Source organism: Nematostella vectensis, chromosome 1 (assembly GCF_932526225.1).
Source record: "Nematostella vectensis chromosome 1, jaNemVect1.1, whole genome shotgun sequence".
Classification (NCBI taxonomy): domain Eukaryota; kingdom Metazoa; phylum Cnidaria; class Anthozoa; order Actiniaria; family Edwardsiidae; genus Nematostella; species Nematostella vectensis.
The window spans coordinates 11,024,948-11,047,451 of NC_064034.1; the positions used below are offsets into that span (position 1 = coordinate 11,024,948).

The 22,504-nt window shown below is 41.4% G+C and overlaps 1 protein-coding gene, 1 non-coding gene and 1 pseudogene across 2 annotated transcripts; 1 reads left to right on the top strand and 2 right to left on the bottom strand.

The window, feature by feature from the left end:
• Positions 1–1,036: 1,036 nt before the first annotated feature.
• LOC5505234 lies at positions 1,037–3,359 on the bottom strand. Its single transcript, XR_007308194.1, has 3 exons — positions 3,230–3,359; positions 2,710–2,835; positions 1,037–1,720 (listed from the first exon to the last, which is right to left on the bottom strand). It is a non-coding gene; the product is annotated as an uncharacterized LOC5505234 (transcript).
• A 3,790-nt stretch (positions 3,360–7,149) lies between these two features.
• On the top strand, positions 7,150–13,866 carry LOC5505233 (E3 ubiquitin-protein ligase TRIM71). Its single transcript, XM_001626042.3, has 7 exons — positions 7,150–8,207; positions 8,661–9,458; positions 9,937–10,126; positions 10,724–11,025; positions 11,542–11,800; positions 12,260–13,017; positions 13,351–13,866. The coding sequence occupies exons 1-7, from the start codon at positions 8,198–8,200 to the stop codon at positions 13,665–13,667; spliced, it is 2,634 nt and encodes an 877-aa protein (XP_001626092.2). The 5' UTR covers positions 7,150–8,197; the 3' UTR covers positions 13,668–13,866.
• Positions 13,867–14,915: 1,049 nt separating this feature from the next.
• Positions 14,916–18,270, bottom strand: LOC5500585 (annotated as a pseudogene).
• Between the last annotated feature and the right edge of the window lie 4,234 nt (positions 18,271–22,504).

The following is a 22,504-nucleotide window of genomic DNA, read 5'->3' on the forward strand; positions in this document are numbered from 1 at the left end:
TTTAGGGTATAAAATTTCGACCATCCCATCCCTTGGGGGGTTGAAGGATTTTTCCGATTCTGTTATCTCTTAGGCTAAGTTCAAACGTCTTATTATCCATGAGCCGTATTCAATGCAAATGCATGCAAATGAAGATAAAAACAGTCAACTTGATTCATTTGCATTGAATACGGCTCATGGATAATACGACGTTTGAACTTAGCATTAGGGTATAAAATTCAACCAATTGCTATTCCTAAGGAAGGTTTTAACGCCGTTTTTTAAAAAAAAAACCTTCGACCACATCCAATTTGTTATCCCTTAGGGGTAAGAATTTCTGCTGACCACGCCTAAAGTGCCATTCCTTAGTGTTAAAATCGATTTTGCCGACAATCACTCCCATCTGTTTTTATCAGAGTCCCCCCGGAGATCAATCCTTCTCTAAGAAGGAATTAAAGAGGCTTTTTGTACTCCAAAAGTACAGTATGCCTTTACATTAGACTCAAGTCTGCCCTAAAGAATTCTTTTTAAAGACGAAAATTTGGCAATTCGAGTACCATTTTTGGGTGAACCTTTGTATTATCATATACAGGTCAAAAATAGAGGAATCGTAGTGGTGGACACGTGGCTCAAGTACAATTGTGCCTTCGCCACTGTCTTTCAGCGTTTGCTGAAGTATTGTCCGCATTGCCATCTGTATTTTACACGTTGGGCTCGCGATCGCGGGCATCTTTTTCTCAAGGGCGTGGCTAGAGAGAAACTCGTGGGGGAAAGGGAGGGGGGGCAGAGATGCAGGTCACGGAGCACGGATCGACATTAATCGATCTGTAATAGGTTACTCGTTAAAAATCCAGAACTAGATCCAGACATTTTTTCTATCCAAATACACACGTTAAATTAACCATATTTTAGCTACCAACGAAAATGTCAACCGGAGTCGAAGAAGGCTCGTCACATGACTAGGGTGAGATCCTCGGACTCCCCCCCTCCCCCCCCCCCCCCCCCCCCCCCCTCTGGACACGCGCCTTTTTTTCCAACGAATCGATTAATGTCTGAGTTGGGGGTATTTGCAAAGCATGCTTTAATAGATCATATTTTATAATATTATTTTTATAAAAGGTTTTGTATACGACTCACGTACATAACACATTACAGAAAGGCAATTCATGCTATATTGCCAATAGCGAAAAAGAAGTAAATAGAAACATTGTTATTTTAGATCTTATTAAGTACTGTGTATTTGATGTCGGGAGCCCTTGGATAAATTTTCCTCGTCAAACCAAAAATGTTATACCAAATTAACAGTCAGCTTTATCAATTATTCTAACAAATGACCGCTCCCTTGCTTAGCATTGGGCTAGTATTCAACCATTCCTTAATAATGAAATTAAAAAAAGGAACCGTAAAAAAAGGAAGTGAGGTAATAAAGGAGTACAAATTTCTGCTTCCTCTCTAGTCTGCCATCTATCTGTAATATACTGCCCAGGTAGCATTGTTGAAATTGTAACTTCCCGTGCCACAGTAAATATCCCCTTTAATCATGCCAAGTTTGTGTTCATTTCCGCTATAGTCTTTCATCTGGATCAAATCCTTGACTAGTGCGTCTTCGGAGTTTCCTGCCCATCGGTTATTATCATTGTCCCACTTCATGCAGGTAGTGCTGATGATTGACGTGTCGTCTGGAAGGCGGTAGAAGCTACCACAAGCTGACGGTCGTGAAGATGCCGTGTCAGTCATCTGTCTACAAAACGAAAGGAAAAAGTCAATCCATGTTTAACACCCGCGATTCCTTGTGTTATTTCAGTTATTTATTTAATAATCCAACTCACAATCCCTTTTTCCGTTCTACAAACTCACATGGGAAAATCGCACCACAATGCATTTCAAACGGGTCGATCCAGGGGCGCGCGGCCCAAACCGCCACAGGTGGCCCCTACACATGAAACACAGATCGCTCCTTTAATCCCCAGAGCAAAAGGGTTCCTTACTTCCTTCTTGTTTCCGAAATCTTTTTTTCCATCATGGCCACAGAGCATTTCGAAAAGTGTGAGTAAATATCACTCTTTCCCGCAAAAAAGGATCGAATATAACAGTTAACACCTTTTGCTTTTCATTACCGAGAAATACGCATTCATTTTAGCCAAAATGACAAACATTCACGCCGATGTACTGTCATTTAAGCTAAAGTAAAATCATTTGAACTTAAAGAAAATACATTAACGAACTTTACATAATTGAGTGAACACAATTGCATTTTCTTCACATTCAGTTACACTATTCGACAACCAGGAATGAAAAATCATTTGCGAGTGGATACATAACAATAGCACAAACAAAATATCAATAAAACGAGAACTCGCAATCAATAAAGTGAACGAAATATTCATAAACATTTTTATTACAGCAAGTGCAAACAATAGTATTTTGTGAAAGTCATTTGCGTGCTTTTTTACAAACGTTAGCGCCTCCGTACAAACAATAAGCCCTTTATGACAAACAATATCCTAAAATAATTATTCAATTACTTCTCGTTTATTTGTGCCCTAATAATGCACATACATGCAAAATAAATGATACTAGTTCTCAAAAATCCCCCTTCGATCATTTCGCCGTTGAGGCAGCGTGGTAGATAGGTTTGCATGAACCTATACCATTCTGCACATTTTGGCTGTTTGATGGTATTGATGTTTCGTTGAAGCGCTCCCAGCAACAAATTTGCGCGATAAATACCTTATGGATGTTCTTTTTTTCCTGTATGTCCATTTCTGTCTGTATTTGGGGCCGTTAAATATATGCCCTTATCGCTGCTTTCAAGCAACACTGTCTGTAGCAGAGGCGTGACCGTCACGTGGGGTACTGCAACACCATATATGGAAGCAATCAGTACCAGAAACTTCGTCTTCCCAAAGCATGCTGATATTCTCCAATCAAAAGAGAGACGCGGATCCAATACGCATTCATTTTTGTGGTAAGAATGATAGAAATTCGACCCTAAGAATGGCCCATGGAAAACGTAAAAATTCCATGCGCAAATTCCATTCAGAACTTATAACTCTGCAGCTCTAAATGCGAATAGAAAGAGTTAGAATTTGACGCAATAATATCGAACAAGTTGCAGCGAAATACATCTTACCGTACGATGAAAACTTTCTAAAAAGCATGCTAAAAGTACGGAAGTATTATCGTTTTTTTAATGAAACGGTTAAAAAGATGAAAAAATAACATCCAATAATGATATAAGTTTACATACGCCGCATAGACATCGATGCCGATGTTGGTGTTGGTGTTGATGTTGACGTTGATGCTGATGTTGATGTTGAAGCTGATGTTGATGTTGGTGTTGGTGTTGATGTTGACGTTGGTGTTGACGTTGACGTTGGTGTTGATGTTGATGTTGATGTTGACGTTGGTGTTGATGTTGATGTTGATGTTGTTGTTGGTGTTGATGTTGATGTTGATGTTGATGTTGATGTTGATGTTGATGTTGGTGTAGATGTTGATGTTGTTGTTGGTGTAGATGTTGATGTTGTTGTTGATGTTGAAGTTGATGTTGAAGTTGATGTTGTTGTTGATGTTGGTGTTGAAGTTGATGTTGAAGTTGATGCTGGTGTTGGTGTTGATGTTGATGTTGGTGTTAATGCTTGTGAAGAGGTTGATATTAATGCCGACATTAATGTTGGTGATGAGTTTAATGTTGGTGTTGGTGTTGATGTTGAGATTAATTTTGGTGTTGGTGTTGACGCCGATTTCGACGCCAATGTTGATTTTGATATTGAAAGTGTTGTTGGTGATGATGTTGACATTGATGTTGTTGTTGTTGTTGATGTCGTTGTCGATGTTGTTTTCAGTGTCGATGTTGTATTCAGTTTCGATGTTGTTATTAGGGTAAATGCTGACATCACTTTTGTCTTGACTGATGACGTTGCTGTTGTTGATAACTTGTCAGGAGTAATGTTTTTCTGGAAAAAAATATTAATGAAGAAGAAATCCATATATTCTGGTAACAGCGAGTCGTATGAATATAAAAGGAAACGACCCGCTACACCAATTTGACATTTAAAAAGGGGAAAGGAGACGTTGCATATTAAAAGCAGTTGTGGTTATGTTTCTATCATCGCACACTAATTTCAATCGGCGAGAAATGTGAAAAAGTGTGCAGTGTGTAGTTGTAAGATTTACACCCGACAATTTGCGGGACCGAATGTCGGCAATTCCAAGATACGATTTGTGAGAGAAGTCGGATCCGGGCCATCTGTTGTACAGCGTCAGTTTCTTTCGTTTCTATTCTTTTTCTTTCCTTTTTTTTTTTTATAATTGGGGCACCGAATGAACGTGCATAGAATCTGCATGACAAATCAGAGCGTTAATATCAATTTAGCGACAGGATATACCCAAAAAATATCGAAATGTAACTATTTAATATAAATAAGACTATCTGATTTAAAAGGAGGACGAAAATATAAAGATATTCATCCACAAAGTCGTCCACAAAAAGAATGGATATAACTTCACAATAGGATATAGTAGGTGCGAGACTCCAAACGCCTTTTAAAGACTATAATCTACGCTATTTGTGCAAGGGATCATAAGCATAGAAAAAAAAAAAAAAAAAACAAATACAGTTCACAAAAAGGTAAAAAAAATATCAACCTTCCTTATGCAATTTTTAAATTGTTTAAACTACAAAATATACTAGTCTGTCTCCTCGCCAGTGATATTGCCAAGGGTTCCAATGCTTTTACATTCTTTACTTCAAGATGGCTTTACTCTGAGTCTAAAATATCAGATGGTTGGCGACATGTTCTTATTTACCTTATGCATTAAAATGCTAATTAAAAAGTTAGAGACCGCAAAGCGCAAAAAAAATATTTGCAAATAAAAAAGCTTATATTTTAGAATTCATAGGGAGTTTCGCACTTCTGTATTTTATTGTAAAAGTTATATTTATCCTTATCGCTTACAGGGTTGTAGATATTTATCTATTGATTTCTACTTAGAGTTAAACTTAAAAACTATACTTTTAATCCTTAGAATTATGGTAGATCGTACCCCTTTTCCCGGCGCCGCGCGCAGTTGTTGAGAGACAGCTTGCGCTTGAAATCTCATTCCACCTCTGCCACCATCACACTCCGTCGTCTGACCTGCCAATAGCTCACAAACTCCCTCCGTCAGGTAGAAATTATACGAAGTACACTCTCCGTGACAAGCCTGTATACATCCTAGCCAGTCTACACCATTTAAAACCTGGTAGGGTTCGCCTACAAACACTTTATCGCGATAAGTTTGCGAGTGGAATGAGCTGATACAGCAAAACTGACAGATAAAAAATATCTCGAGAAATTTCATCGAGTAAGCCATACTGATAATCAGGCCCACTTGTGGACGTTAGTACAAATGCCAGGTGGGTTTGGTCGCTAATAACATTTCCCATCATAACACTTTTATGTAACGTCTTGTCATGGAAATAATAGTACGAAAGTGGGAAAACAGTCAGTGGGTGATCATTTCATCTTTGTTATTTTTTTTTTAAATTAAAGAATGAACATTAAATTTGAATGACTTTTGAACAAGAGAGCATTCTAGATGATGGAGGTCTTAACAAGCGAAGGTTTTATTTCTCTTTTTACAGACCATGCATGTTTGCCGTACTCATTTTAAGCTCTCTACTACATGTAAGTACTGTTTTAAAAGAAACAATTACATATTCCATAAAAAGTTCTATCGACTAATTAAAGAATTTCAAGTTCGATAACGCCAAGTTAACGTCCAGCAAAGATACACTGAAAGACCTGGCGACAAATATCGTGAAACAGAATTTTACAAGGGAGGAGGGGCGTCACCTATATGTGAAAATATATTAGCTCAGGAAAAATTCTTTTAAATTTTCAGTCCTAAGATGGAAAGTGGACAGAAAAGTAGACACCAATATAGAGGCTTTTCATGTATAACTTTTATAATTTCGCACTAGCGAGGAGAAGTTCCCCTTGGAGTCCCCTGCCGCTGTTGCTACGGTTGCACATAAAAACAAAACTTTCCCTTTTGCCCCTGATGCACTCATTACATTTCGCTTCCGTTTGGGAATTAGCACGCACGGTGGGACTAAAAAACCCAAGCAAATTAAATGCAAAAATGCAATTAAATTTGCAATTTTTGCTTCCACAGGTATTCTAGTGTTATTTTCAAACTATCGCACGAAAAGGTATGTTTTATAAACTAATATGCTTAAAATATGCGATTTGATAAGAAAAAGGTTTTTTTAATACTTTTTTGGTGAAAAAGTATGGCAAATTTGTTTCCAGTCTCGGTGTAAAAAGCGTTCATTTGGAATGTTTCTTTCAAAATATAAAAATGTTTTTATTATTCTTGACAAGTATGCAAAATCAAAACGCTTGACACAATCATTCATGTATATGTGTTTTTACCTTTTTTTTTGTTTTTACATGCAATTTTTTATCTTTTGATGGTTTGAGTCAGTAGGAAGGACCACTAAAACCAGCCTGGATATTTCTCAGAAAAAAACCTTATTCTTCTTTATTTTCGTGAAAATTTTCTCAGCACAGAACAGCTCAGAACTTCGCGATCTACTTCGCGAATTTTAAGTTCAAGTAACCTTATTTCTCGTTTTTACAAAAAATTGACGTTAACCAACAAATAAAACAGGGCTTATATATCGGAACAAAACCAAATAAGTTCTGAGCAGCAGCTAAATTGCCTCAAGTCAGTCTTAAAAGTGTTCTTGTTCCTTTACCTTTATCGATTGTTTTGTTACATCTTACTAGGAGGTCTTAACAGAACCTCTGTCATCAATTTTTCTTAATTTTCTAAATCATTAAATTTCGCCAGAATAAAGTTCGCGTTTTTTATTTTTCGCGAGTCTCGAGAGTCGAAGATCAAGAGAGCGAAAATCAAGAATTTTTAAATACTTAAAAGTACGCGCGAAAATTAAGCCTAGTAAGGTAATCTATTCCCTGCTAGCAGAGGCCTCTTTTCTCTGTACTTCGCTTGGCTGGCGTTCGCGTGGAAAAGATGGGTCGAAAGTTCGTTTGATCAAACCGCCGTCCACGATTGTGGACGGGAGATCCAGAGCGCATGCTCCGTTCATTTATTACTGGCCACTATTTGAGCCCACAATGACTAGCGCATGCGTGAAGCGTATATCCGCTGTGGGATAATAAGCCCGCATTCGAAACGGCGTCCTCCGTAGAAATATCACGCGACGAATTATAAAAGAAGCCATTCAATGCCTTGTCTTCATTCAGAATTTTCTCTCGTTTGACTAACGAGTCAATCTACCGTTTACAGCTTTTGTATATTCTTCTAGAATTAGCTGATCTAAGTTTACCAAAAAGTTTTGTAACATTTTCTTCGAGTCCAACTGTGCGATATTTACATTGAAGAAACTCGCCTGCCCAGATGTCTTGGAATTTATCCCACAAACAAGACAAAACTCGTCTTTGCTGTGTTTGCTGTTCAATCTTTTTAGTGACGTTTTAGGTGATTGAAATTGAACAGTTTTTTTTTTTAAGAGTTTGATTTATAATTTGCGACAAAAATTAGCATATTGACGGCTTTCGCGCGATGGTACGGGTTTTGGCACGTCATGCGGTCGCTTAGAAACGTTCACGCATGCGCAACGAAAACAGTTTCGACCCATGGCAGAGGTCTCTTTTCCTTGCGAACGCCAGCCCAGCGAAATACAGAGAAAAGAGGCCTCTGCTAGCAGGGAAGGTAATCTAAATTCAGAATATCTGATTTTATCTGAAAGCTTTTTTCTTCAATCCAGGAATCCTATCGCGCCAAGTAGAGTAAGAAAAAAAAAATGTAATAAAAAGCAGTTTTCAAGAAAGAGGTGGTTTCAGTTATTTACTGCAGATTACCTGAAGCATTGCTCTAGACATGACCTTTCGCTTTAAGAAATTCTTTCGCCGGTGTTTGTGCTATCCATTACACACTTTGCATGATATGTGACCCTATTCGCCGTGACGCCAAGACGAAATGATGCTTGAGCTACGACGGGAAAAGGTCCCACCGGAGTCTCTATTGCTTGAGCTCCGCCATGGCTTTTATCAAAGCGCGAGCCGTTTGTTAATTGAATAACTTCATTAGCATATAAACAACTAGTTCGGAAAGGAATTAAGTTATCAAGGAACGCAAGAACTTTTGAGAAAAATCAGGAGAGAGCAGTGAGTGGTGACAAACTGAGCCGACAACATATAATATGACTACAGGTACGTCTATATAACTTATTATTATGTGCCTTTACCAGTTTACGAAACAATGCTTTGTAGGGTAGAGTTCTACGGGTAGAGTTCTTCTTATTTAATGGAACGCAAGCTTCCTCTCCTAAAACAGACTGGTTATGTTATTGAGGGATATTTCATTTGAATTAATAAAACCTGTCGTCTTAGCAACAGGACTCGTGAATTATATGAGTGTTTCGTGAACAAGGAGAATTTGAAAATGTTTTAATGGCTTTGGTAAATATTCGCAGTAAATGATAGTACTCCGGTACTACCAATAATTAGTTAGGATCGGATTAGGATTAGGATTTGCTTTGGTCGTAACTAAACATGTTGCACGATTTTAAATTCAAACAGTCAAAAGTAAAACAATCTTCAATCGACAAGCAAGTGCCCTTTTTAAGATATGAGGGTATATACGACATTTCGTTTTTTTCTAAGTGAGAAGTTCATCTGGCCCAAGTCACAGCACCCCGACAATCACAATAACTCCACCTGTTAGACAAGTCAAGGTATTACCTTGGATACGAGAAACTGTCCAAGCAGATAAGGCCACAGAGACAACTAAATCAACAGATATACGACACGGAGATATGAGAGCTACAGAAACAGCTCAACCATCAGACATAGGAAAGCAATCAAGCTTACGACACGACGTTATGAGAGCTACAGAAACAGCTAAGCCATCAGACATAGGAAAGCAATCAAGCTTACGACACGACGTTATGAGAGCTACAGAAACAGCTAAGCCATCAAATGACCCCGAAGAGATTGCCTCTACCCCCCACTCTAAAAGCGTGATATACGAGGACGCGACAAACCGAGAGACAGGGTCACAGGACGACATACGACAACAATTGGCATGCGGGATATGTCACGCACTCTTGCGTGACGCGCGTGTATTGCCGTGCCTACACACGTACTGCCGGCGATGCATCGAGGACATTATCCTACACCGACAGTCAGTGCGCGCCCACTGTCCCTCCTGCAATAGGGAGATACCGCTGGACAGTTACCGCACGGCAAAGGAGCTACCGCGTGACGCCGTGGCGATTGCGTTACAGGACGAGCTGGCTCTGCGTGATGGGGGCGTGATGATTTGTGATGTGTGTGACGAGAGTGAGCCCGAGTCCCGCGCGGTTTGCAGGTGTCGCGAGTGCGCGCTTTACTTGTGCGGTATTCACGAGGAGGGGCACAAGCGGGACAAGCACATGAAGGACCACGCCCTTCTCTCGACAGGTACGTCACGCGGGGTCTTGGTAACAATCTAGGATTTTACTGGCAGTCTTTTATATGCTATTTGACCCACCATAAAAGGTTTTTCTTCATCTGGTGTGCTACAAGATACTAAAAATCCCCCAAAATCCGATAATTGAAACATAGCGAAACTTATCAATGTGACCTGAGCATTGCAGTCAAATACTCAAAGAACATCATGGAATACGTAAGTTATATTTGGGATGAGACCAATGGCGTACGATTTCTCCCATTAGACAACCTGACAACCATCCCAATCTATGAGAGCAGACCTTTCTACCGGAAGTACGGTTTTAACCTTCACCAAAAGAAAATTTAGCTGCTATATTCTGCGCAGTTTTTAATGTTCCCAGTGTTTTGTTTTGCGCCCCATTAGTGCAAAAATCGCGTGGAAATCCCATTTTTAAATATTATGTCAGTAGCGCCAAATTGACTTTTTTCCACTTTATTAATGTTTTAGAAAATCTTCGATCTGTATCCATCAAGGAGCTCTACCGCCCAGCCTTCTGCGAGTTCCATCCCTCCGAGAAACTCATGCTATTCTGTGACACTTGTAACAAGAACCTGTGTAGAAACTGTGCCCTTCAGGATCCCCACAGGGGACATCAGTGTCACTTTGTAAACGAGGCATTTTCGAGAGTACACCCGCGGTAAGTGTCTGTGTTTTAAAAGCAAGTGAATTGGAATTATCAACTCGGTTTATTTGCATCAGCAATGGATACCGAAATATATAGTGTATAAGGAGGGTCCTAAACATTTCAAAGGTAGAGGTTTCGAGCGTTAACCCCGAACTTTTCACAACGCCTTCTGAGACCAAATATTTTGTTTAGAAGTTGTCTGAAGTCTTTCTAGTTATATTTCATTATTGGTATTCGTTTCACATGCATTCGGCGCTCATTTTGGCGGTGTTTTGCTTTATGGTGAGAGTCTGTGGTGCATCCTGGGTAGCCGCGACATTTTTTACCATTGCCTTCACCAAACCAAACAGCTATAAGCGCGTGAAGGACGCGCTCCTCGTAAAGACAACATAATTCAAACAAAACAGCACCAACGTCGGTCAGCATTGCTTGCTCACCTGAACAAAAGTAGTAAACTATCTCTAATGTTCTCCCAACATGGTGTTCAAACAGCGCCAGCATTTCTTGACCAGCGTCTCGCCAGAGCAATGCTAGTGTTGTTTAAACGGGGCTTTATACTTTGCCACTGGCAGTCATAACAGTTACCAAGTGTTTGATCCTCCGTTTCAGTTTGTCCAACCTATTGCTAGAGACAAAACAGCTGTACGCGCGAGTGGAGGACGCGCTCCCCGTAATAGAGAGTATGATGACACGCGTGGACCGCGCGGCAAACACCGCTCGACACGATCTCGACGCGAGTATAGACGAGCAGATACGCGCGCTAGAGACACGCAGAGAGTATCTTCGCGAGCGTGTAGAGGCGGTGCGTGTGATGAGAAACACGTCTCTTGGTGTACAGAGGGAGAATATGAGACGCGCGAGAGACAGACTGAGGGACTCGTGTCGAGTTGCTAGAACCGTATTGGATCAAGGTAATGGTATCAATGATGAGCTCTGTTCCACATTATACCTCAATAAACTTCCTTCGCTCATCATTGTGGACAGCTTTAAATCAGCCCCGTCTACTCGATCCTCCGCTTATACTTTATTTATTTATTCATTCATTGATTCCCTGATTCATTGATTGATTGATTGATTGATTCATTCATTCATTCGTTTATTCAATTTTCACCAGTTATAATGGTGCGGAAGGTACAACAGAGCTAGGCTCTAAATCGACTGATTTTTGTTTTAGAGTTTTTATTTCATTTGTTGTTGTTGTTGTTGTTTTCGAGCAGGGTTTTGCTGTAGTCAGCCATAGTTAACTTCAGCTTTACCTTCTTATTGTATATTGCCAGATAGACTCGTTCCCAGGCGTCTTTAGGCTGCTCGGCCAGCTATTTCATGACGTCACCTCTAGAGGATTCGCCATTTTGAATCTAGATGAGATAATCTGACCGCTAGTAGTTTGGGAACAAAGCTAATTACTAGTCCCTTATATGTCGCAGCCGATCCAGTCTACCTCCTTTCAATAAAGGACGTCATTGCTGATAGACTGAGGGACCTAATGAATGAAAGTTACGAATTTTACCCACGCGAAGATCACCAGCTGCTCTACACAGCAGATGAAAGCGATATCACTAGCGCGATACAAGACTACGGACATCTAGAGACGGGCTACGCTTGTCATGTGACGTCTAGCGCCGAGGGGGAGGGGCTACATACCGCGCAGACCAAACGAGAGGCAGTTTTCACCGTCACGGCAAGGTAGGGGTGGGGGGTGGGGGGAATACAGAGTAGAGAGCGGCAAAAGCGTTATAATGAGGTTTTTAAACATTAATAGAAACAGGGAGCTTCGTAGTCAAGTCGTATGATTGAAAATAAATAGGCATAGTTTGCGTAGCTAGCATAGTGACTTATTATCTCATGGCACTTATCTACAAGACACTATCCAAACATTTTTTACCTCTTTCATTTATGATTATAAGTTATACCATGGCACGAGGGGAATTAAGTGATTAAATTGATAATGAGCCCCGACGCCGCATATTAGCTCAAATAATGGGGACTCAATTATGAAATGGACCCATAAACACAATATCACATAACACAGCATCATTCTTGGCACTAGAACTACTCAAAGACCTTATACAAGAAGTCTTAAAAGACTTAAGGTTGATAAGAAAGAAAAAATTGATAAAGTGATGAATACTAAAATATTTTTAGGTACAGAGATGGGCGTACGTTCAGCTGCAAAGACACGGATCTCCAGATTGATATAACAAACCCACGCGGCGAGCGGATCGAGGCTGGTATCACAGAAAAACAACAAGGAAGATACCATGTGACCTACACGCCAACGCTAGTAGGCCAGTACCAAATAGCCGCCAATATCAGGTCATTTCCGGTCAGCGGTAGCCCATTTACAATAAATGTCCCGTATGATAAAGCACGTGACTACTCGCAACTCGATATCCCCCAATTGACGTTCGGGACGTCGGGATCTAACAGCGGACAGTTTAAAAGTGTTCGCGGGATAACCGTTGACTTAACCAATCGTATCATTGTCAGCGATCGGGATAACGCTAGAGTCCAAGTTTTTGACGCCTCCGGGAACTTTTTATTTCAATTTGGCCGCAAGGGGGGTGCAGCGAGTGAGTTCAAGTGCGGCCCTTGCGATGTAGCTGTGGATAGCGCTGGTCGTGTCATAGCGTGTGACTGGAGTGGTGATGGAGTACTGGTGTTTGATTCTCGCGGCAATTTCGTGGGTCGGTTGAGGCCGTTCGAGGAGGGAGATGGTTTGGGCCAGTTCTGCCGACTTGCTGTGGATCACCACGATAGGGTGTTAGTGTCGGATTACCATAATCGCAAGGTGCATGTTTTCGCAAGGGATGATGGGAGTCAAGTCACGTGCTATACAGCGGTTACTGATGAAGGGAATGGTCTCCTTAACGCACCGAGTGGCATCACGGTCAACTCTAAAGGTAGTTTAAAAAAATGTACAATAGAACCCACTGACTATCTACTTGGGTAACTCAAATTCTCTGTTATCTTAAAATGAGTTGATTTTCCTTGAATTGGCCTTTTCCAGTCATCTTACTTCAGATAACACGAAGTCAAAACCCAACTCCCCGCTTTTTTTCTTTTTTTTCTTTGCTTTTCTTTACCACATTAGTAGTTGAGACATATTTACTCTTATTTCATTTTATATTTTAAGGAAAAAAGTGAATTTCTCAAATCTCTAGAAAATAAAAGTCTTGGCCAAAGTTAATGTGTTGTTTGCTGTTTAAAAATGTTCTTTTTCTTGCACTCTCTAGGGGAGGTCATCGTCGCATTGGCCAACAGTGGCGTGCTCCAAGTCCTCGACTCCGACATGAACTTGATCAGACAATTCGCAATCAACGAGAAAGGAAATAACGGTAACCTGTTTACTACTGATGCGCTTGCATGTGATGCTAGCGATAACATTCTTGCTATTGACGGCTACAATGACTACATACTGGTGCTAGGCCAAGATGGAAGCGTCCTGGCGAGATGTGCCATGGGCAACTTGAATAGTCCGTGTGGGATAGCTGTGGACGCTATGGGCAGAGTTGTGATTAGTGACGCTTCTGAAAATGTCAAGATTTTCTGATTCATTTTAAGGGGTGCTGCTGAGCCCGCTGTGTCACTGTGTCAGAGACCTCATTTCAGAAGCAAATTACCCACTTATGAATCTTGTGAGATTCAACCCGGCTTAGCCGAGGCTTCAATTATCTAGCTATCAAATAAAACATGGTTAATCATACTTTCCAAAGCAATCAGGGCTTAAATAAACCGTCAAGGAAGTCAAATCAAAGAGTCCTTGATATATGGCCCCGTTTTTCTTTTCTTTTTTTTTTCTCTGCTAGTCTCGATTATGTTGCTGGATTTTGCTAGCACCCGCGTGCTCACATTCTCACATTGAATAATTTAGTGATCTTTGTAGTCTACCTCAAAGGAGTTCTGGGCTTGTTTTTATTTAAGACGTAGGACCAGCAACCTAGGGCAACTCTTGCCTTCCTTGGCTACTTTTTGAGCAACAAATCGGTATAAAATCGATCCAAACCATCAAGAAGTTCGTTGTTTCATCTAAAAAAATTAATTTTATCAAAGTAGATTTTATTAAAACGGCTCCCAAATGGTCCTGGACAGTCCTCACTTGTTTTACGTGTGCCCACGAAATCTGGACAGCGGCTATATTTATCGGGGTAGGTACTTCATACGCGAAGTGCACGAAACATTATTCAACGTATAAAGTTGGGAAAAATATTAAATGAAATTGTTGAAATGTAAAAAAAAAAAAAAGAAAAACAAACAAACATGTTTTGAGCATTCATCTAGGACAAACGACTCTAGAGAGCGAGACACTTTTTTAATTTCTGGTGGCAACTTTTGATTTTTTAGCAACTTTTGGCTACACTATCAAGCAACTTTTCCCAAATTTACTAGCACAATCTACACATACAACCTACCCTCTGTTAATTTTTTAAAACTTTGAGGGGGAGGGGGGGACATGCCCTTAGTGCCCCATCTCTTGTTACGGCCCTGAACAATTCAGCAATAAAAAAATGCCTCACTACAAAAGGGAGGGGCCTGTGGTGCTATCTGTATGTGATATCATAGAATAAGCCACTTCAAAAGAAGTACACTACTGATCCTTTTGGAAAGCCCCCGAGGTAGGAGTCTAGCCATCATCATTATACAGTGGAACTCCATTAACTCGAACTTTCGAAGCAGGAGTCTAGCAATCATTATACTTTGAAATTCCGTTAACTCGAACCCTCGAGGGAAACCATAAACTGTTGAATTAGGAGGGAGTTAGAGGGTGCAAAAACTAAAACTAGAAATATTACAAACGCACTTTTTTTTAAATGCTCATTTTATTTTCAAATGCTGTCCTTTCATATTCTTCCCTTGCACATCAAGTTGGCGTCCAGTCCTCATTGGCGTGTGCGTGTACTTCTCACTCGTTAAGTTTGCTTTCGTCATCCACGTTGGGAACATGCGGGATATTTTGTGGTTCTTTTATGGAGATGTCCACTTTTGGAGGCTTGGGAGACACTCTCGGTGGATCGGTCATTTTCCCATGTACGTTGGTATCAGGGTCATCGTAATTGATATTAAGAAGCAGCGGGAGAGTTTGAGATTTCGACATCGAGAGACGTTCCGTTGGTGGCTTGGGGAAGACACGTTTGAGGGAAGTGCCTTTGATCTTTGGGAAATGCGTCTCAGCGAGGGTTCTCTCGAGTCCACGCGGTACTTTTAGCGATGTGGTACTCCAATGTATATCTACATGGTGGCCAATCACGTCCTCAAATTGCCCAGTCAAGGTAAATTCATACTTGCTCTCGTCGGTGAGAGCATTGATCAGGGTTTGTGCATGGGAATATCTCGCTTTCATCTCATGCCATTCCCATGGTCGCATACTTCGGTCACTTTGTTTCTTAAGGGCGCTGTAGAACGGAGTTGACAAGTCGCCGAATTTGTACTTGAATGTTGGTCTTCTATTTGAGCCGCGGTGCCTTGAGAAAGAAAAATATTCGTATTAGAAATACTAGTTATGATAGTTATGACATACGGGAAATGGAAGCTATGACGTACTGGAAATGGTAGCCAAGTATTACTGGTAATGTAAGTTATGATATGCTAGTAATGGTATTTACGTCCTATTGGTAATGGTAGCCACGACTTACTCGTAATGGTAGTTGGTAGAGTCTCCGTCTTTTCCTCCTCCCCACCTCAGGAATCCGTCCAGCTCTGCCGAGAAGTGCACGATAATGGTCGCTGTGTACGGTACGGTGGTTCTCGTTTTTGTCAGCATAATACGATACTGAGCAGCTGTGAAGGGTTTGAGCGTCTTTGTCGATGTGACTGTGCTCGTGTACTTCTGCGTATTTGCAGTGCTGTCCGTCTGGGTCGACGACTTCTCGTAGTTGAAATTGTACGACGCTTTTACTCCCACCCCTCCTGTTGCATCGGGAGGGGTGTAGCTTAACTCGATACCGACTCCATGTGTCTTTTTCCACGAGCTGGTTGTCTCGTGGGTGACGGTACGTGTGCTTTCCACTTGCTCAGAAACCGTGCGTGTCACTTCATGATCCTCATTATCTTTCGCTTCCAGATATGTACGACTGAGGTTTCAATGTCTGAATAACTGGTTTGCCGTAGACGATGTTCTTGACGCCAAACTTGAAGTCTCTGTAGTGCATCTTGAGCCTGTGATGATTCATGTAGCCCTTGCACGGGCCTTTCCTGTCCGCTTCCCAGCTGTCCCCGTTCCGTCTGAAGTCCTCTCCTACGAACTGGGCGCGGCAGCTCGCGCACCATCCGTAGCCAAGATAGTGAGCAAGTAATGCCAACTCTGCCATGGTCTCATCCATAACACGGGTCTTGACATCATCCAAGGATTGCATCTTTGGGGGTGCTAAAAATGGAGTAAACCATCAACTCATATAACTATTTTCAAAAAACGTTAGCGCATATTGCAATTGTCAGCGCAGTTCTTCTATTGTAAGGTATCATGGATCATGTTATATTTCGGAAAATATGGATAAATTACTATGGAAGTAATTTCTCATCTGTAATCTTACAAAAAAATCTATTGAGATATCCTTGCGGAGCGGCCGCCCTTTTAGCACCATTTGCCATTCAGCAACTTCTGTGTGTTATGTAAATCGTGATAATTAGACACTAAATCTTAGCTTCAATTTTCATAATAGCACAAAGGGGTGAGTTTACTTTCATTAGGTCCTTAAGTTCGTTCAAGGAAACACCGTCCCCGAGGTTTGTCCCCGGATTTTCGCATTATTTCAAATAGTCATCCTTTGGATAATTCCTTTTCAAAAGCCTCGCGTGCTTCCATTTTTGTTGTTGTCTTTTTGTTCCTGGCGGAGCTCCGCGAGCCCTAACGGAACCAGGCCTTTTCCAAGCGACTTGCACTAAAGAAACACGTGACATTTTAGAGTTGAAAACTAACCCACGGCAAAATAAGCACAGAAATAGCTGCGATCGCCAACTCAAAAAGCGACGAGAAAATAAAATCTTGTGACACTAAAAGCCTTTCCGACAAAAAGCGTTGTGGCTCATTACGCTTTGCTGTTGTTATTGTGCCGCCAAAAGCAGAAACGCCCGCGAGTTTTTACTTGAAGAGTCAGGTGATTCCATAGTGCAAATCGCATTTTTTAGCTCACAACTTACTTGGAACCATTTTAAAACACTTGAACATTTCAATGCAATAGATCTCATCGCAATTGCCTCGGTATAATCCAGTCATGAAGTAGCCATCCCCACACTTGCTGGTGCCCTCCTTGTCGAAGCTGGCCCGCACGTTTTGATCATAACAGTGTCCGTACCAGTGCGGGTGGTTGGCGGGCTTGCAACACTTGCCGACCTCGATGTTATCCAGGCTCTGGCCGTCGTTTCGGTACAATCCCCGGAGGAAGTAACCATTGGGACATGTGTTCCAACGATTGTTCCTGAACGAAAAAGAAATACACAGTGAAAACCGAAGACTCCCTCTCCCCCCCCCCCCCCCCTCTTCCTCCTACCTTCTTGTGCCATAGTAAGAAACAATAATTCTAATAAATTAAGTTTCGAATATGCTCCTCTCTTTTAAACCGACGTTGTATGGCCCATATATTTGAATAAGCCATTTTACTCTTTTTATTTTCCCCTCTGCAAATGTTTCCAACCTTCGACCCGAAAACAAAAAATAGAAAAACACAGAAAATCGACCTTGCATCGCATTTGATATACTGAGACCTTATTTAGCCATAACTATAGGTATATACCTATAACTAGATGAAACTACCCTCGGATTATCACTTCAGCTTTAATATACTGCGAACTCTCGCCGTCTAATTCCAATTGCTAAATCCTCCCCATCTTTCGTCCGACTTGCGTGCAATACTTTATTCTTATTATTTAGTTCTCTCTCGAAGTAAGACATACATTTAAACGAGTCATTTATATGAGTCAGAACAACTGGAAAATTATTCAGTCTCTCACCTGTCAAAACTACTCCACCAGTCAGCCATGATACAGGACGTGGCTTGGTTCCAGTAAGGCCTCGGCCTGGCACAACAACGTGCTTGCTCGATCAGAAATATCCCCTGATATCCTGAAGGTTTGTTTCTGTAGAGTCCGTTCATGTACTGAGTAACGGATCCACAAGTTGAGAAGCCTTTCTTGTCAAAGCTGCTCCACCAATTCGCCATCTTACACGATGCATCACAACACACTACCACAGCACACAAAGCCAAAGCAATGTAACACGCTCGCATCTTAAACGTGCAGGCTGCAAAATTTAAAGGACATGGGCTATTATGGAACCGGACGATTTTTTTTGCGAATGAACTAAACATAAAACAACAACGTATAGTAAAGTCGAAAAAGTTAAACAAGAAAGACATTTGAACACGGCTACACACGCCGCTATTTGGCATCCATTGGCATCGTCGGCCAAGTAAATGAGCGACAAAAAAAATCATTCTTCACAAATATCTAGATAGCATAAGCCTTTAGTTAACCTAGTGGATCGTTCTTTTGCAAATATACCATTGATATGTTCGAGAGTAGAGGATAGTAAGGGACAGACTGGTTGATAAATGTTAGGGTGAATCTTACAGCCCTTACCTTCAATACATTCCAGAGTTTCTTCTTCAGTCAATTTGCGATGAGAGTGTTTGTTAAACAGATTTGTGCGTCTTATTTATAGTGCAGAGCTTACAAACAAACATGTATGGAAAAAGCATTTTTTATTTCCCATGCGATGAGTTACATTATTTCCTTTGTCTTGCGTCGGTGATAAAATACGTCGGCAGCGCCAAGAGAAGAAAAAGACAAACAGAGGTTACATCACACTTTTGTAAGGGATTGTTATTCCACTTGAATTCGTGTAGATTACTTATCTTATGTACCAAAATGTAATCAGTCGTGGAATTGATAAAGAATCTTAAACAAATATGACAACCATGTAAACTGACCAAAAATGAATATCACGAAATGATATTGATACTGGCATTGATATTGACAGTGGCCGCTAAACTTCTTTTTTTTTTTTTTTTTTTTTTTTTTGGGGGGGGGGGGGGGAATTGAAAGACGATTACTTAAGGAAAATTTTAATTAAAAAAGTTATTACATTCTGTTGTTGCTGAAACATTAAAAGAGACCCAAACTCCTTTGTAGGGTGTGTTTAACAACTAATCTAACAAAAAAAGATGATAGAAGTCCGCGCGCAATGGAATTTTTGTCCCGCGTCGAAATTCATTTCTTTGTATTCTTCGTTTTGGAAGAATTCCTTCTTCCTGCTTGTACGTGATATAAAGTGATTGAGTGACCAATGTTTAGGGACTTTGGACGTGGCTATGCTTAACAGAGGGAAGCATATTTACCACTGGGGTAGTTTTTTCCCCCTATATTTTTCGTGCCGAATGTTAATTACAACACGAAAAGGCGACCAAACATGACGAGCAGATTATTTATTACTTTTATTGCTTGTGTGACCCGCATTTTTTATTAGGTTCATGTACTAATATTCCACAACATGTTCTATTGAGTTTCACACTGTAATTTGTGTTTACATGCTCGATTATATACTCCCGCTCAATTCCGAGTCACACAAAGAATCCATTTCCATAGGCTAATTCCAGCGAGATATTTTCAATGAAATATCGTCAATAACGTATCAGACTTCATTCGTGGATTGTTATTTTGAAGTTCCTTGCAAATAAATCGCTGTATTTGATTGATAAACAATTAACAAAAGAGTGGTTGATCGACATTCTTTAACCATCGCTGAACCTGAACCCCCAGGGACGAACTCTCAGCATATCACAGGGGCGGATCTAGGTTTTTGCTTAAGGGGGGGGGGGGGGGGGGGGGGTTTGGTTCAGTGACAAAGGGGGGAGGGGGTGATTTTTTTGTTGCAAACCCCCTAAACCCTCCCCCTAGATCCGATACTGTATCAAGGGTATTGAATAGTCTATAGTTATAGGCCTAACTAATACAATACGTGCACGAGAATCACAATCAATCAATATCTCTGTTTATCACCCTGTTTATTCATGGCTTTCAGAAATTCACAGCCTAGTCCAACGTGTTCTGACCGGGTTTCCTGCGGCGGGTTAACGGAAATGTGACGTCGAGCAGCTCATGTAGAACCCATTTCTTCGCGGGTGCGCCAAGCACAGGATACCCGATGAGGACGCCACCCCTGGAATTAGTCTGAGAATAGGAAGTTAGCCTCAATTCGTAGCTTTAATTTCAAAGTTTCGAAATAGTATCAATTTAATCAGTAATGTGGCGTACTCTGATCCTTTCAAACGTTCATTTGTCAGGCCTCAATGGCCTTCAATAAGGGCGAATATCCCCGGTACTCTGATCCTTTCAAACGTTTATTTGTCAGGCCTCAAATGGCCTTCAATAGGGGCGAAAATCCCCGGTACTCTGATCCTTTCAAACGTTCATTTGTCAGGCCTCAAATGGCCTTTAATAGGGGCAAATATCCCCGGTACTCTGATCCTTTCAAACGTTCATTTGTCAGGCCTAAAATGGCCTTCAATAAGGGCGAATATCCCAGGTACTCTGATCCTTTCAATCGTTCATTTGTCAGGCCTAAAATGGCCTTCAATAAGGGCGAATATCCACGGTACTCTGATCCTTTCAAACGTTCATTTGTCAGGCCTAAAATGGCCTTTAATAAGGGTGAATATCCCCGGTACTCTGATCCTTTCAAACGTTCATTTGTCAGGCCTAAAATGGCCTTCAATAAGGGCGAATATCCCCGGTACTCTGATCCTTTCAAGCGTTCATTTGTCAGGCCTCAAATGGCCTTCAATAAGGGCGAATATCCCCGGTACTCTGATCCTTTCAAGCGTTCATTTGTCAGGCCTAAAATGGCCTTAAATAAGGGCAAATATCCCCGGTTCTCTGATCCTTTCAAGCGTTCATTTGTCAGGCCTCAAATGGCCTTCAATAAGGGCAAATATCCCAGGTACTCTGATCCTTTCAAACGTTCATTTGTCAGGCCTCAAATGGCCTTCAATAGGGGCGAATATCCCCGGTACTCTGATCCTTTCAAACGTTCATTTGTCAGGCCTAAAATGGCCTTCAATAGGGGCGAATTTCCCCGGTACTCTGATCCTTTTAAACGTTCATTTGTCAGGCCTCAAATGGCCTTCAATAGGGGCGAATATCCCCGGTACTCTGATCCTTTCAAACGTTCATTTGTCAGGCCTCAAATGGCCTTCAATAAGGGCGAATATCCCCGGTACTCTGATCCTTTCAAGCGTTCATTTGTCAGGCCTAAAATGGCCTTCAATAAGGGCGGATATCCCCGGTACTCTGATCCTTTCAAACGTTTATTTGTCAGGCCTCAAATGGCCTTCAATAGGGGCGAAAATCCCCGGTACTCTGATCCTTTCAATCGTTCATTTGTCAGGCCTAAAATGGCCTTCAATAAGGGCGAATATCCACGGTACTCTGATCCCTTCAAACGTTCATTTGTCAGGCCTAAAATGGCCTTCAATAGGGGCGAATTTCCCCGGTACTCTGATCCTTTTAAACGTTCATTTGTCAGGCCTCAGATGGCCTTCAATAGGGGCGAATATCCCCGGTACTCTGATCCTTTCAAACGTTCATTTTTCAGGCCTAAAATGGCCTTCAATAGGGGCAAATATCCCCGGTACTCTGATCCTTTCAAACGTTCATTTGTCAGGCCTCAAATGGCCTTCAATAGGGGCGAATATCCCCGGTACTCTGATCCTTTCAAACGTTCATTTGTCAGGCCTCAAATGGCCTTCAATAAGGGCGAATATCCCCGGTACTCTGATCCTTTCAAGCGTTCATTTGTCAGGCCTAAAATGGCCTTAAATAAGGGCAAATATCCCCGGTTCTCTGATCCTTTCAAGCGTTCATTTGTCAGGCCTCAAATGGCCTTCAATAAGGGCAAATATCCCAGGTACTCTGATCCTTTCAAACGTTCATTTGTCAGGCCTCAAATGGCCTTCAATAGGGGCGAATATCCCCGGTACTCTGATCCCTTCAAACGTTCATTTGTCAGGCCTAAAATGGCCTTCAATAGGGGCGAATATCCCCGGTACTCTGATCCTTTCAATCGTTCATTTGTCAGGCCTCAAATGGCCTTCAATAAGGGCGAATATCCCCGGTACTCTGATCCTTTCAAGCGTTCATTTGTCAGGCCTCAAATGGCCTTCAATAAGGGCGAATATCCCCGGTACTCTGATCCTTTCAAACGCCAGCCAGCAGTCTTCCTGGGTAGATATTACATATTTCCCAATGTCTCCTGTGTTTTACAGTTCCAACTAGCTTTACGGGTTCACTATTCTTTGTGCAGTGAGATTCCTCGCTCTCAGATTGCACCTACTCTGACCCAGTGTCCCTTCCGTATATGTGTCCGTGATTGAGCCCGCAGTCTCTTCACTCTCTGAA

Excerpts from the sequence above, each read along its gene's own strand:
- LOC5505233 (XM_001626042.3), top strand. Across the intron at positions 9,459-9,936 it reads CCACGCCCTTCTCTCGACAG|AAAATCTTCGATCTGTATCC; the intron begins GTACGTCACGCG and ends TTAATGTTTTAG. Across the intron at positions 10,127-10,723 it reads TTTTCGAGAGTACACCCGCG|TTTGTCCAACCTATTGCTAG; the intron begins GTAAGTGTCTGT and ends CCTCCGTTTCAG.